This window comes from Trachypithecus francoisi, unplaced genomic scaffold (assembly GCF_009764315.1).
Source record: "Trachypithecus francoisi isolate TF-2019V2 unplaced genomic scaffold, Tfra_2.0 Lachesis_group1, whole genome shotgun sequence".
NCBI lineage: Eukaryota > Metazoa > Chordata > Mammalia > Primates > Cercopithecidae > Trachypithecus > Trachypithecus francoisi.
In genome coordinates, this window is record NW_022681454.1 from 104,522,182 (window position 1) to 104,538,652 (window position 16,471).

Below are 16,471 nucleotides of genomic sequence, written 5' to 3' on the forward strand. Positions count from 1 at the left end.
CTGTCTAGATAAAACCACCCCAACTACCAGCTTACTAGTGAGCTATAGTGGACATCTGTCTGGCTGCTGCCCAGCTCTCCTCTCCATTATCCCAACTCCAACACTGTTATAACAGTGAGCTCCTGACAGCCATTTTGTACAATATTACCTTCTCCTCTGACCACAGCTGATTATGGATTGGGGTGGAAGTTTGACCCTAGTTGGGCTAACCAGAGTCGCTTCTATAGAATTTGAAAGAATTATTGTCTCTTTGGGAGATGATATCATAACAACATACAGCTTGAGTGCTCTGAATATATGGCTCAAAGAACTGAGCAAGTCAATCTGGGAAAGGAAGGAGGAAGTGATTTTCAGGGAAGGGCAGATGGAAGAAGCAGGGAAAGTCTCTGGACAGCTTTCTAATTTCCAGCTTTCTTTTTGGCCCAACTGCACTACTGTCCTTGGATTCCACAAGATGCTCCTGTATCTTTAAAATACATTTCCCCTTTCTCCGTAAGTGAGCATGGTTTGTTTCCAGCACTTACCATCAAAAGGCTCCCATGAATGCGCCTAGGGACCCTGGAGCAATGGCCAGGATGTGAAAACCTGCCGTCTACGCATAATTGAGTCCAACCACACTGTCATTATGCTGCTATTGCTATTTAAGACGATGAGACCAAGACTGAGCTTATCTGTAGTCAAGTGTCATCACCTTGTGAATCCTGTACACATTTCCTGTTAGTCTGTGACAGATGTCACAGGGATTTGTGAACACAAGCATAAGAAGAAGGAAGACATGGGTAGGCCGTCACCTCAGACTGCAGCATTCCCAGAAACGACGCGTAAGGGAGCCTCTCCGGGCCACCATAACCTTCACCTCCTATGCAACGATCTGGCCATCCGCACGCCGGCAATCGCTTCCATAGGACCTCACCACTGTGGTAAAATGGCGGCCCAAGGTTCCCCCAAGTGCGGGACAGCGCTGAGCAGGGTGCAGACATTTTCCCAGGAAGTACCGAACTGTGGCCAAGGGTAGCTGCGCTGCCACGTGTTGACCTGGCTGCCATGGGATGCTTTGTTCTCCCCAGTTTGACACTCCCCTTCTCCTCCCCAGATGTAGGCTTCCTTCCCAAGAGTTCTGAACCCCCAGGGGTCTTTTGCTTGTTTGGTAATAATTCTAGCTGAGGTGCTTTCTAAGTATGTTACAAAAGATAAAGAATGGAAAACAGGATATCATTTTTTCACTTTCTAGTTGTGGAAGCCTTAATTTTTACTCTGAGATTTGGACAAGACTTAAGAGTTCTTCAAGCTGCCACCAACTTCCTTTTAATTTTATTAATTTTTAAGAACCTGGTTTTGTTTTCTAACTAGACATAACCAAGAAACTTACTGATACTTAATGTTGGTGACGACATTGTGGAACAGAATTTGGAACAAAGATTAAACAAAAGTGTCAAACTTACCAGAGTGAGATTCAAAAATCATAGGAATTAAATATTTTTCTCAATGAGACCACTGAAAATATTTAGAACTCTCCCTGGCAGCTCTAAGAGGACAGGGCTAAATGTTGAACACCAGGCACAGTTCCTGGCAGACCCTCAGGGTTGCAGTCCTCTCACTGGTCCAGATGATGCTTCTGTTCCCACTCTGCAACTTGTCAGCTCTGTAGCACAGCTTCACAGGACCCAGGAGCCCCAAGTTCTCAAGCCTTAACCACCTCATCAGGCTCTCAAACATCATCATCAAAGAAAAGCCAGAAATAATCTTTTATAAAATGTAATTCCAAGTACTGAACATTAACTTAGCTTAGCAATTACCTCTCATGCTCATCTCTTGGCCCTAGGGAAATAAAGGCTGAAGTTTTTATTTAGCAAAATGTGTTTGGTTAACCAGAGGATTTTTAAATCTTTTTTCTCCCTCCCGAGACAGAGTCTCACATTGTCGCCCGGGATAGAGTGCGATGGTGCTCTCTTGGCTCACTGCAACCTCCTCCTCCCATGTGTAAGTGTTTCTCCCCGCTCAGCCTCCTGAGCAGCTGGGATTACAGGCGCCTGCCACCACACCTGGCTATTTTTTTTGTACTTTTAGTGGAGACGGGGTTTCACTATGCTGACCAGGCTGGTCTCAAACTCCTGACCTTATGATCTGCCCGCCTTGGCCTCCCAAAGTGCTGGGATTACAGGCATGAGCCATTGTGCCCAGTCTTTTTTATCTTTCAAAAGTAGCCTGTTCCTTCTTTTAAATTAACTCTTATGTCATATAACTAAAGGAAATACATTAAAGTATCTAAAAATATCTTTTCAATCTATATAATTTAAAGATGGTAGACTTTTTGTACTTGTTTTGATAAATATTAAGCCAATTTTGAAAACTGTTTAATTAGTAAACTCAGAGTCATAATTCTCTCCAGCACTTTAAAAATTATAATTCTTTACTTCTTTAATTTCATATAAATCTTAATTAAGTCAGGAAGAAAGCAAAGTTCAGGATTTGATAATAATCTCTAACTTCTGACAAATTTAAAGGTGGTATTCCAAATCAAACATATACCCAAACACTGGAAATTTACATCAATTCTATTACTATGCTATCAAACCCCCAAATTCTGCCACCAACCTGACAGTTTGAGTGCTACTACAGGAAGCCTTCCTTGATTTCACTCCCATTTACATATTTCTTATTCTCTTTCTTATTCTATTTTTGTATCAGGCACAACATGCCACTTCTTCACAGCATAAAACATACTCTTTTATAACTACCCATTTAATATGTCTGTATCTTCTTAAACTTGAAGCTCCTCCAGGAAGGGATAGGGTCTTATTTGCAAGCACTGCCACCGCCTAACAGGATTCGTGACTTACAGCAGTCCTCACTAAATGTTTGCGTGGTGAGGAAACAAGTGATTAGACTTCATGACACTGGCCTTCCAGCTGGACCCAGGACAGTGTGTGCAGCCTTACCCCTGAGGTCCTGGGCTCCCAGCATTCCCACAAATGACTAGTCCGAAAAGCTAAACGGATGAATCTGGCCTCTCCAAAAGATCCTGCAGCTTGGGGACCACCATCTCCAATCTGGAGGAATGGCTTTTAGGGATCTCATTTCCAATTATCCTAAAAGTTTCTCCGCAGTGTTGAGACCACATTAATGGTAATTTATTTGTTTCAATCTGATTTCACCAGAGTGAAAATTTTTTTAATGCTCAAAAGTAGAAACACACGGGGAGACAGGAACACAACCGGGTGAATGAAGCACTGCTTCAGGAGCCAGCCTCTCTGCTGGGCTGCATACGGCCACAGCGCTGGCACTGCCTATCAAAAAATGGGAAGCATTCCATAAAACCCATAGGATCTTTAAAAAAATGAAAACACAAGTTTTTTGTTTTTTAATTTTTCTTTGAGGGATGGGGTCTTACTTCATCACCTAGGTTGGAGTGCAGTGGTGCAATCATAGCTCACTACAGCCTTGAACTCCTAGGTCCAAGCTATTCTCAATCTCAGCCTCCTGAGTAGCTGGGACTGCAGGCGTGTGTCATCACGCCCAGTTAGTGGTTTTTATTTTTCGTACAGACATAGTTTTGCCATGTTGCCCAGGCTGGTCTCAAACTCCTAGCCTCAAGTGATCCTCCCACCTCTGCCTCCAAAAGTGCTGGGATTACCAGCATGAGCCACTGCATCTGGCCTAGCTTTACCTTTACTCGTCAACTTCCCTTCAGAACTGAAAACCAGCTGTGTGAGATTCCACATCACACTCTTTAACAGACTGGTTATTTTGTTTTTTTTGAGACAGTCCTGTTATGTTGCTCAGGCTGTAGTGTGGTGGTGTGATCTCGGCTCACTGCAGCCTTGACATCCTGGGCTCAACAGATCCAACCACTTCAGCCTCCCTAGTAGCTGGAACTATAGGCACACGCCACTGCACCCAGCTAATTTCTGTAGAGAAGGGATCTTGCCATGTTGCTCAGAGTGGTCTCAAATTCCTGGGCTCAAGCAATTTACCCACCTCAACTTCCCAAAGTACTGGAATTACAGGAGTGAGCCACCATGCCGGGCCTGTAGGATTGGTTCTAATCAAGTATTTGATTATTTCTAAGGTGAGGTCAGCACTAGTATGACTGTAGTCTGGCAAACAAGGAACCATATTATTACATTAATGGAAAATCAAATCCTCAAACTAGAGGCAATGTTTCTAATATCCCAGGACACAAGGTAGCCATCCTGGGGAGGAAAGAGGGACATGGGGTGATCTGTTCAGGAACTGAAGAACAACCCCATCACGTATAAGCCATTTTCAAGGTCATGCAGAGCCACTCAGACATAAAATGATGACTATAAATTAGGAAATGAAAAAAGAGATCTGAGTCCCTATAATAACACTGGGAGGCAGTGCAGACCACACAAAAGCAAAGCAGACCAGAAAGTTGGACTTGAGGGAGAGACAGACAGGGATCTCAGAGGACGATGGACACAATCCTTCACTTATACTGAGAAACCAGAGGCTTTAGGTGACCTGCCCCAGGCCACATAAATTTACACAAGAGCTAATCTGGGAGACTGGGTGACCTCATTCCTGTGCTCTGCTGTTTCCATAACATGACGCTCTGTTCCCTTTGTCTTTCATTTCTTTGCCAGGGCTCTGTTCCAGAACAGAAGACCCCCTCCATTTTCTGTGACAACAAGAGTTATTTCTGAGTGCCACCTCCTCAGAGGTGCCTTTCTTCACCATGCAACCTAAAAGCAGACCCTAATTTACTCCCTAATTTATTTTTATTATAGTACTTATACCTTCCTGTTTGTTTTTTTTAAATCAACTACCCTCACAGCAACATAGTGAGCACTGTGAGAATAGGGACCTTCTTTGCTCCATCTAGCACTCTATTTCCAGGTCATACAAGTCTCCACAGGGCCTATCTTAGGTGCTCAATAAATGCTGAATCATGACTGAATAAGTCAGCTCTACACAAACAGAATATTTCTGAATTCCTACAACAAAGGAAGGGGTGGGGGTACAACAGAAATATTATCATGGGTAATTTATGGAAATCTTTATGAAGGTGGATCTGAGCTCCTCTCTACTCTACAATTCTTATCCAATAACTGCCAGTTCTGGTCTCCAAACTCAGGTGGTGTGCAGGGCAGTGACTTCAAAGGCCGCATGACTGATCCGGGAATGAGAGGGAGGGCAACACCAAAGACTCTGATTACAGGAAGCTCAACCAACTGGAGCCTCACCAGCGGCGGGATGGCCTGAGAATGTTTTTGGGGGGTTGGGTGGAGAGAGAGGGTTATTTTTGTTTTTCTTGTGCAGGATAGAGAGAACATCTTAACCTTAAGAAAATATAAATAAATGACAAGAAAGCAGAATGACAGCTGTGACTTACTAGAAAAAGATGTCTGGGATACACTTTAGGACAAAAATAGCCATCTTTTACAACTAAAATACCACAGGATGCTAATCGTGAAGAACACCAAATCGAGTACCAAACTCTGAAATACAGAAATACATTTTTGCATGCTTTTTAATAAAAACAGCTTCACAGATTTTGGTGCGCACAGAAGTGAAGTAAACCGAGTACCAGCCTTAGCACACTGCCACTCTGAGGGCTTTCTGTTTAGAGGCAGAATATGAAAACACTTCTGGCCATTCCTAAGTATTCAGTAATTAAAACAATTTTTTTTCCAAAAAAAAAAAAATACAAGGCTTATGATTTTGACTAGATTTACTTCTACTAAGAAGCCATGAGCTACAGGGGTGGGTGTCATCGGCCATGCTTACATCCTATCTGTGCTTCCAATAACCAAGCCAGATGACTGGCTCAGAAGAGGTTCTTGATTAATAGCCACTAAGTTAAAACAATTATATTATTTTTTATCTTATATGAAGGGACGGTCCTCCCTTCACTTGGAGGAAAGTTTGCCACTCAGTATTAGTTTAGAAGAGTTTTGATATCATAAAACTACAGTGATGGGATTTGGAAAAACCTGGGGAATCTGAATAAAGATGAAGAAAGTTTCACAGAGGAGAGGGCAATTGACTTAGGTCTCAGTAGGAGGAAGGAACGCGTCTGAGCTCCAACTGTGTGCTGGCCGTGGGGTAGATCCTGCACATCAACCACCGCAGGGGGTAGGTATCAATATTCTCTTTTTACAGGTAAGGAAAATGAAGAGTAAAAAGCTGAAGTAGATTGCTCAGGCAGTCACCTGATTTAAAATTCAGGTCTATTTGGTACCAAAATCTCTGCTGGTCCCTTTGGGCAAGTTGTTTGAAACCTCAGCACCAAAATTAAGTTCTAAAAGTTTAGGTAAGGGCCACCAGGCTTAGTCAAGAGCCAAATGAGCTGCAGGATAACACTCTTTTCCTAAGAAACACTGCAGAGATCTATCCATTCCCCTGTAGAGGAAATGGGCTTTTGAAGCCCAGGGACAGACAGCATGTGCGGTGCCCTCCCGCCATGTGGGGAACTGCTAATAATTTTGTTTGGACTGAGCACAGGACTCAGAAGGGCTATGGTGAAAGTGAGGGGAGGCAGACAGCAAGAATGACTGGGGGCAAAGCTACAGGCGCAGGGCTGGGCAGACCCACACACTAAGTGGCGGGTGCTTTATGTTTCAGCCAATGGGAAGCACTGGCTGTTTCCATGTCGGGAAGTGACATACAATCTGAGTTGTGGGAAATCTTTCTGGGAGCAATGTGAAGGATGAACTGGTAGAAATAAAGCCTGGAGGCAGAAAAATTATTAACATGTATTACAGTACTCCAGATGGAAAGTCTGAGCGCCTGAACTAGGGCTGTGGCAGTGGTAAGTGTGAGAGAAAAGGCTCAAGACAGACCCCAAAGACAGAGATGGGAAGACTTGGTGATTGACTGGACGTGTGTTCCTAGAGAGAGAAAGGATAAACAAAGGCAGCTCCTTTGAGAACTGTTACCAGGAGAAGATGTACACATACTGCTAATTCAAAGCTTAATAAAGACCAACCCTTAATTTACAATGTCAGGTTCCTTGGGCTAGTGGTCATGTGGAAATAAATAAAAATTATAGTAAAAAGAAATAAAATATTACTTATAAATACTAGAGTAAAATCTAGCAAGTTACCAATAAAGAGAAATACTTGATAGAAGAAACACAGTTAAATAAGTGCCCATGCCATATTAAATAACAGAAAAAAAAGCATATATAGCTTTCTGACTAGAAACAAATATATTACTTTTGAATGACTACATGTGATTTCAATTGAGAAAAAATCTTTACTGAGCAAAAGCTTGGGAGTCCTGGGCTAAAATGGTGCTCCTCAGTCCCACCCTGGACTTGCTGAGTAAGATGGCATTTTGCTTACTGTTTGTTGTCATTTGTTCTTTTTTTAAGCAGGCCGGTTTGCCACTGATCAGTAAGAAATGGTTTAGAAGAAAGAGTTAGGGGAAAGGAAATGGAGGAAGAAGAAATGGGCCAAAAGGGATAGAAAAGATAAAAGCATACTATATTGCAAATACATAGCCGGTATAAAAACCATCAGATTTTTTAAAGCACTAATTTGATTTTGCTGAGTTCTCCTCTTTAAGGAGCAATGTTGAATGAACTCGTTATGAGCAAGAAGATTCACAAGCAAGTGCCTCTTTTTATAACAACTAACGTCAGCAGTAGGACCAGAGAGTCGTTCTTACCATGTTTCAGATGTAGGCAGCTGTCATTCTTGGACCTGTACCTGCAGAAAATTGTGTCTTTAACAAATTTTTATTGAAGAGGTTTTTGTACATTCCAAATACGTAGTAGCTACAATATCATGTGAACTTGTTTGCTTTACTTTTCATGGTTCTTATACCAGCCATTTTTATTTGTGCAGTACAAGTAGTGGCCTTATTTTTAATGAAAGAAAAAAGGAAAATAAATGGGACCTCACTGATGTCTTGAATTAATGTACAAGAAAGACAAACCCTATCATGATGTTTTATATTTTTAAAAAACTCAAATCACAAAAGAGATTCTCAAGGGAATACCAGGTAACACATCATTTAATCATCATAAAATATTGTATCTTTAAGGAGTTATATAAAATAGTGAAAAGGCAAGAGTGTTAAAGCAAAGTAAACACAAACAGAAGCAAAAATAAAACAAATAAACAAAAATCCCACAGTTCACAACGAGGATTCCAGGTGACAGGGTTTGGGAAACAGTTTCTACATGTACCTTCCCACAGTCACATTTAAAAGAAGGGTCTTTTAAATTTTTTAAAAGAATTTCAGGAAGAAAAAGCAGAGTTAAAGAATCATGAGTTATAGTGACAGAAGAAAGAATGTGTAGAGAGATGCAGACTGCTTTACAAGGTGCTTGTCAGAAGCCTGAGGATTGACTGGAAAGTCTCATGGTGCCTACCTGATGTAGATTCCTGTAGTTTCTCTCTCTTCCTCTTCTTTTTCTTACCCTGGAAGAAGAGAGGTATACTGTCATGTCACAGATTGTACCATGAACACAGATGAATGTGATGTGGAAGTACAGGCAGGCAGTCAACAAAGAGGTAAAGATGACTCATTCTGTCTCCCTCTTCACCATCTCTATCTAGAAACAAAGTAGAGAGCAAGAGAATGGGAGAAAATAGTGACCTGCTGACCTTCGTCTCTATAGCTTCATATTTAACATCATCAATATTGACACCGTGGGTAGACTCTTTGTCTCTTTCTCTCCCCGCCCCCAACACACACGCACACACACAATTATGTCCCAGAGCTGTGGCCATAGGACCTTCTCTCTCTCTCTTTCACACACACACACACACACACACACACACCCCCCACACACACACATGGATGATGTCTTAAGAGCTGTGGCCATAGGACCTTCTCTCTCTCTCTCTCACTCACACACACACACACACACACACACACACGGATAATGATGTCCTAAAGCTGTGGCCATAGGACCGTCTTCAAGGAAAGCCAGCTTAATGAGCTATTCCTTTTCTTAGTAACCAGCACACTTAGAACCCACTTCTGGTAGTCCTTAAGATAAACCTTACTGTGAATTCCACTGTCTAACTGAAAGTTCCCTGGTATTAATCGCGTACTCACAGGCCCTGTGGCACAGGCACGACAAAACCAAGGAGAAAGGGAGAAGAGATTGAGAGAACCTGAGAAAACTGGAGATATCTCAAAGCTTATTTCTGGCAATTAAGGACCTTGCTTCCTAAAACAGACAAAATAACATGGATATGCACACCATTTTAAATACATTTCAAAACATCTCAATGCCAGACTTAAAAATTTAGATCCCACTTATAGTGATCTAATTTTCACTTTTCCTTCATAACTACTTTGCCCTCAAAAATAATTTTAGGCCGGGTGTTGCGGCTCACACGTGTAATCCCAGCACTTTGGGAGGCTGAGGCGGGCAGACTACTTGAGGTCAGGAGTTTAAGGCCAGCCTGGCCAACATGGTGAAACTCTGTATTTACTAAAAATACAAAAATTAGCCAGGCGTGGTGGCGTGCACCTATAATCCCAGCTACTTGGGAGGCTGAGGCAAGAGCATCACTTGAACCTGGGAGGCAGAGTTTGCAGTGAGCCAAGATCATGCCACTGCACTCAGCCTGGGCAACAGGGACTCCGTCTCAAATAATAATAATAATTATTATTATTATTATTATCATTATTATTATTATTGTTATAAGAGCAAGACCCTGTCTCAAAATAATTATTGTTTTAATAGCATATAGCCATAGTCTGCTTATAGTAAATGACCAACCTGCATCAGGTATTTTCAAATAACTAAAATGGAACACATATCATATCCAATGTCTCTAGCTTACATCTGCTATAATACTCACATTAACAATTTTTTAAAAGCTGTAAGATTGTACCATATATATTTTGTGGCTCTACAAAAGTGCATATTTCTGCACCTCAAGATAATTCTTCATATCATATGGCCATTGAGGCTTTAACAGCTTCAGAAGGGTGACTGAAATCATCCTCCCTAACACTGAGGCAAAGAACAGGTATTAGTGACCCTGAGAAATGGCACATCAAAAAAGAAAGGAGTCTTCTTTCAAGATTATTATTATGTTTTGAGACGGAGTCTCACTCTGTTGCCCAGGCTGGAGTGCAGTGGCGCAATCCTGGCTCACTGCAACCTCCACCTCCAGGGTCCAAGTGACTCTCCTGCCTCAGCCTCCCCAGTAGCTGGGATTACAGGCACATGACACCACGTCTGGCTAATTTTTGTATCTTTAGTAGAGACAGGGGTTTCACCATGTTGATCAGGCTAGTCTTGAACTCCTGACCTCGTGATCTGCCCACCGTGGTTTCCTGAAGTGCTGGGATTCCAGGCATGAGCCACTGTGCCCGGCTTCTTTCAAGATTATTAAAGGTGCTCTGGGGACAGAGTAGAGAGGGAGGGCATGCTTCTTTCGGGTATCCACAGCGGTCCTTTCAGTGTAATTACTGCAAGGTTTGGAAGTTGCTACAAGGTTGTTTCATGTGTCTGGAACCTTATTTCACACTTTCTTCTCAGCTCCATTTACCCTTCAACCTGTGTCTCAAGTGTTATCTATTCCATGAACCTTCTCTACTCCACACCTTGTTCGTCCATCCCTCACCTCAGGCAGAGCTGGGGCTCCTCTTCTGCGCTCCCCATGACCCTGAGCTCACTGCATGACTGAATGCCTCACAGGTGCTGTAACTGGCTCTGTCCCCAGAGCACCACCTGGGTCTCTTAGCACCACGCTCCCCCACTTGCACATGCCTAGAACATAGCCGGCACACAGCGACCATCTGAGGCCTGCACCGTTAACGCTTCTACTGCTAATTCAAATAACCTGTTACCTTCTAGGTATCAACCAGTTCTTCAAGAGATCTACATTTATGATATGCAAAAAGAACTAAGTAGTTTGGATGTTTTAATGTCAAGTTATACAAAAACCCAAATTCATGTATGGTAAAAATAAAAAAAATTTTTGTTAAAATTATATGGACTATATAATATTGGGAAGCATTAAAAACTAAATTGAAAAGTTCTAACATTATAAATATTTGGCTAATCTCACCCAAGAAAATTTGTGCACTATTAATTAGCCTGTTATTAGCCAAAGTTATAAAAACAAATATAAATTATAAATCTATGTCATGTAATAGGATATTTTAATATTGAATAATTGAGACATATATTTCACACGATCTCACTGAGGATCAGGGTACCATTCTGGTGACACTAAATACCTTAATTTTACCTTTATTCTATCCCTGTACAGTACTGTTATTTAAAGAACAGTATCTTTAGATAAAGTACTATCACTGATCACCTTCTGTTTGCCTCAGTAATTGAATGACTTATTCTGATTATGATGAAAACACTATGAATGAAGCTGGGCTTTCCCTTCATTCAAGGAATATGCAAAACAATTTCCTTTAAAAGTTGTGCAGAGGGAAATCTTTAAAGATAAATTCACATTACAGTAGCTTTCTTTAAAACTGCTTTCTTCCCACCCATCGACATGGAGAAAAGAAGAGAGAGCAGAGAAACACACAGAATATGTAGGTGTTTCTTTTGCGTCTTTTTAAAAGTTAAAACTCATTACTTAAAGAATTAGAAAAATAAATGTAAAGGCATTCAACAAGCAATGCTGAATAAAATTCACAGCACAGTGAAGTTTACAACGGTCAAATGAGGAAGATTAGCTCTCCCCCTTTAGACAAACTACATCCAAAAGCCACCCAGAGCAGGATTAGAAGACTATTTATTTATTTTTTTCTTGAGACAGAGTTTCACTCTTGTCACCCAGACTGGAGTGTGATGGCGCAGTGTGGGCTCACTGCAACCTCTGCCTCTTGGGTTCAAGAGATTCTCCTGCCTCAGCCTCCTGAGTAGCTAGGATTACAGGTGTACGCCACCATGCCCAGCTGATTTTTGTACTTTTAGTAGATACAGGGTTTCACCATGTTGATCAGGCTGGTCTCGAACGCCTGACCTAAAGTTATCTGCCTGCCTCAGCCTTCCAAAGTGCTAGGATTACAGGCATGCGCCACCATGGCCGGCCAGAAGAAGACACTTTTGAAATCCTCTGGGTGAACACTGATCTTCCTACTTACAGGACGTGCCAGGGGCTCTATACAGAGATGGTAATTGCTGCTCAGAAAACAGAAGCCTGGTTCAAGGGTGAAAATTCTTCAACTACGGCAGTCTTACGAAGGCGTGGTGGCTCACGCTTGTAATCCTAGCACTTTGAGAGGCTGAGGCTGGCAGATCACCTGAGGTCAGGAGTTCGAGACCAGCCTGACCAACATGGAGAAACCCTGTCTCTACCAAAAATACAAAATTAGCTGAGTGTTGTGGTACATGTCTGTAATCCCAGTCACTCAGAAGGCTGAGGCTGGAGAATCGCTTCAACCCGGGAGACAGAGGTTGTGGTGAGCCGAGATCGTGCCATTGCATTCCAGCCTGGGCAACAAGAGTGCATCCCTGTCTCAAAAAAAAAAAAAAAAAAAAAGAAGGTACTGGAAGACTGAGCTAATCCACTCAGGAGGAGGAAAACCATGTACATTTTGAAGTCAGAATGACCTGGGTAAAAACTTCAGCTTAGCCACCTACTACAAGGCCTTGCATAAATTACCTAAACTCTTCAGCCCCTCAATTTCCTCACCTGAAAAATGGGGTGATAATATTCATGTAATAATATTCATTCCACCACTGGGTTGCTGTCAAGAATTTAAGACAGTTCCTAACCATCAGCATATGGTAGTTATTAAGGCAACCAAAATAACTCAGAAGAGCTGACTATGCTGTTTCCCATAAGTAACAGACTCTTACTTCCTGTGTCAAACTTGTATCCAATGTCTGAGCTCCAAACCTTGACCAGTAAAGTGACTTTTTGTGTGCAGCACATTATAGGAAATAAATTGCAACCCATTTCCAGAAATAAGTTTCCATGTGTGTATGACCTCAGATATGCATCCTTGTCATCATCTCTGAGAACATGAGCCCCACAGGAGCACCTAAAGCAATGGCTACATATTAAATTGTATATTAATTAATGGCTTGGCTCTTGCTCTTTTAAAAAGAAATAATTCCACTTTTATTACAACTGACCTTGCTGGCATTTCTAATGCTCGTCTCACACAGACCCTGAGAATTACTATAGACTGAATGTTGTGTTCTCCCAAATACATATGCTGAAATTCTAACCCCTAATTTGATGGTATAATGAGGCAGAGCCTTTGGGAGGTGATCATGGCCTGAGCAAGGAGCTCTCATGAAGGGGATTAATGTCCTTATAGAAGAGACCCTGGAGCACTCTCTTCTCCCTTCTTCTACCTTGTAAAGATACAGCCAGAAGACTGGGACCAGGCCCTCACCAGACACCAAACCTGCCTGCACCTTGATCCTGGACTTCACAGGCTCCAAAAGTGTGAGAAATAAACCTGTTGTTTATAACCCACCACGTCTATGGTATTTTATTATAGCATGCTGCATGAACTCAGACATAATAACTGCAAAATATTAAATTATTTTAAGAGCTTAAATAGTGAAAATTATTCCCCTCTATAAAATAAAAGTCTTTGCCTTATCAAGACTATAGAAGTAAGATGCTCAAATTCTACAGTAATAAAACAATTGGCACTACAAATGAGGTATTTCTTGCAGATAAAATTAGTATGACTTAAACATGATATACGTACACTGAATAGAATACATGATAGATGCTGGGGTACAGTAACATGAAAAAAGAATTTTTTACCCAGATCTAAGTAGTTTGTGGCAAAACAGTCACCTGAATACATTGTTTATAAGAAGTGTAAAATAATACAGTTCTTTGGAAAGCAATATGACAATATGTATCAAGAAATTTAAAATAGCAGGCACACTGGCTCATGCCTGTAATCCCAGCACTTTGGGAGGCAGCAGCAGGCAGATCAACTGAGGTCAGGCATTCAAGACCAGCCCGTCCAACATGGTGAAACCCTGTCTCTACTAAAAATACAAAAAATTAGCCGGGCATGGTGGCACACGCCTGTAATCCCAGCTACTTGGAAGGCTGAGGCAGAAGAATCACTTGAACCCAGGAGGTGGAGGTTTCAGTGAGCCGAGATCACAGCACTGCACTCCAGCCTGGGCGACAGAGTGAGATTCCATCTCAAAAAAAAAAACCAAAAAATAACTTTAAAATATTTATATCCTTTACCTCCACAATGAATCTCTTCAACGTAAGTAATAGTCCTAAATACAGAAAAGAACTGTTATGTATAGACATGTTCATTGAAGGAATATTTACATTTGTAAGAAAAACAAAAGGGAGCAACTTAAACGTCTAAAAGCAGGAAAAAATAAGATTAAATAAATTGTGAAATTCACTTAATGGAATATTGATATACATAAACACTGTGCCATGAGAAATGCTTTTTATATATAAGATTGAGAAGTATGCAACAAACATGTATATATATGCACACAAATATACAAGTAAAAAAATGCATAGAAAAAATATTGGAAAGTAATATAAGTAGTTATTACTAACGTTGCCTTTACATAGTAAGATTATGGTCTTCTTTTTTTAAAATCTTTCTTATACCAAATTTTAATAATAAAGTATTAGTTTATTTAAAAAATTTTATTTAAAAGCATTCATTAGCACCCATAGCTAAAAAAAAAAGATAGCTCAAGGCTTTCGTAATGCAATATATCCATGAAATCCTTATTACAAAGTTCATTAACTTCCAAAAATTAAGTAGTACCAGCATTATATACACCCTAAAACATATTTCCTTCTTGAAAGCAAAAAAGCAAATGAGTGAGAGTGAAGAGCCACGGGTATGGAGGAGGGGCTTACATAATTGTCTCTTGCAGACCAGCCTGGATAAAGTTGCATATGTAGCTGTCTTTCTTTCCGTGCTAATTCATAATATTTAGCCTGCTCTTCACGGGAGAGGGCATGCCACTAAAACAGAGAGGAAGGAAGAAAAAAACAAAAATAAGCAAAATTGCAGTAGTATATTTTATGTTTCAAAAATCAAAAAATGAAAATATTAAGCATTTAAACTTTGATTTATTTTTAAATTGCAGAAGACCAAGTGCCAAGTGCTATAGAAATCTACTTAGAGTCTAGTGGCTACAGTGAAACTCAAACTTTGGTTTCTCTATCCTGTTCTCCGATATCACATGTAACACATCAAAGTCAATCAAAGTATTCAAAGTAAAATGATCTCTGTCACCCACCCTTTCTGTTTTCCAATATAAATTAAAAAGAACTTTCAATGGTGAACCTCAACACCCAACTTAACTGTTTTTCACAGTTAGTAGCATATTCTGATATCTGAGCCCAAGTACTTTTTATTTATGCAAAATGTGATAATTTCCAGATGTCTTTTAAAACATACACCCTCTCCTCATATGAACACTTTCCCGTTTTGTCATAGGAAGAGTCTGAAACCTTAATCATATGCTTGTCTATAGAGAAGGACATGAAAAGTCAGCTTGTCTGTCTCCGTCTCTTCACTGTCTCCTCACACTCATATAGACGCTGTCTATAGGGACAACACTGATGACACTGTCCAGTCACACAAGCACATTTTATGGCTATGGCTTTTAGCTTCCTTTTGATGGACAGCAAGGGCCATTATTTAAGTTTATTTTGCCATCTAGAATTTGAGACTATAGTTTCTAATATGAAGAATGTAGCTGCTAATATCCTACAAACTTTTTGTCTCCTTTTTACATAACTGATTATATAGCATATATAACAAAGTAGTTTATGTAGGAAAGGTATCTGGGATTTTAAGGGGTTTACATTTGCACACTGCTTTGCATACATCTGTGCATGACTCACCCCAGTCCCCAGCAGACAGTGTTCATGTATTTTCCCAACTTCCCCAATGCCAGGACCTGCCAGCAGAACTTTCCAAGGGAGAAACATCTGGGATTTGGGGGAACCACTGTCCATGAGAGTATGACACAGAAGCCATGGTAGCTACACAAGGAGACCAACCAGAGCCCACACTACACACACAAACATGCTCACCTAAGCACATACACACACACAACACACACACACACCACTCACATGCTCACCTGAGCACACATACCCACACCCACATGCATAACACACATGCTCCTCTGTGCACATAAACTACATGCACACCACACATGCTCACTTTTGCACCCGCACATGCTCACCCGTGCGCACACACAATCTGTCAGCTGGGAGCCTCCCTGCTCCTGTTCTCCCCCAGCTCTCAGGTGTGGAGCTTCCCATTTTGCTTCCTTCCCATTCCAGGCTATGAGATCCTTTCCCATTCACGGCTGCCCTGCATATCAATTTTTATCTCCCTGTTCATGTCTTTTAAAATGTTTTTAAATAAGAAGGATGTGGGTGGGTTGGAGGAAGGACTGAGTGAGAGAGGTTGATGAGAGAGAAAATCTTCTCCTAGAGGAGGCTATATGTCTAAGTCTTAATCAACTTGGACTCAGCCCCTAAAGTGTAGCTAAGAAAACAAACACCTGCTGCTCTTGTTCGAC

At 41.1% G+C, this 16,471-nt stretch overlaps 1 protein-coding gene across 4 annotated transcripts in view; it reads right to left on the reverse strand.

Annotated features, from left to right (window-relative positions):
* Positions 1 to 16,471, reverse strand: part of LEF1 (lymphoid enhancer binding factor 1) — a 120,582-nt gene that overhangs the window by 8,150 nt on the left and 95,961 nt on the right. For 2 of the 4 annotated variants that reach the window (XM_033214953.1, XM_033214955.1), the window contains exons 9-11: positions 14,787 to 14,894; positions 8,345 to 8,393; positions 7,636 to 7,676 (exon numbers count right to left, since the gene is read on the reverse strand). In XM_033214953.1, coding sequence (XP_033070844.1) covers positions 7,642 to 7,676; positions 8,345 to 8,393; positions 14,787 to 14,894 — 192 coding nt within the window. In that variant the 3' untranslated portion in view covers positions 7,636 to 7,641. The remainder of the gene's footprint in view (positions 1 to 7,635; positions 7,677 to 8,344; positions 8,394 to 14,786; positions 14,895 to 16,471) is intronic. The other 2 variants (XM_033214952.1, XM_033214954.1) reach the window with 1 other exon arrangement.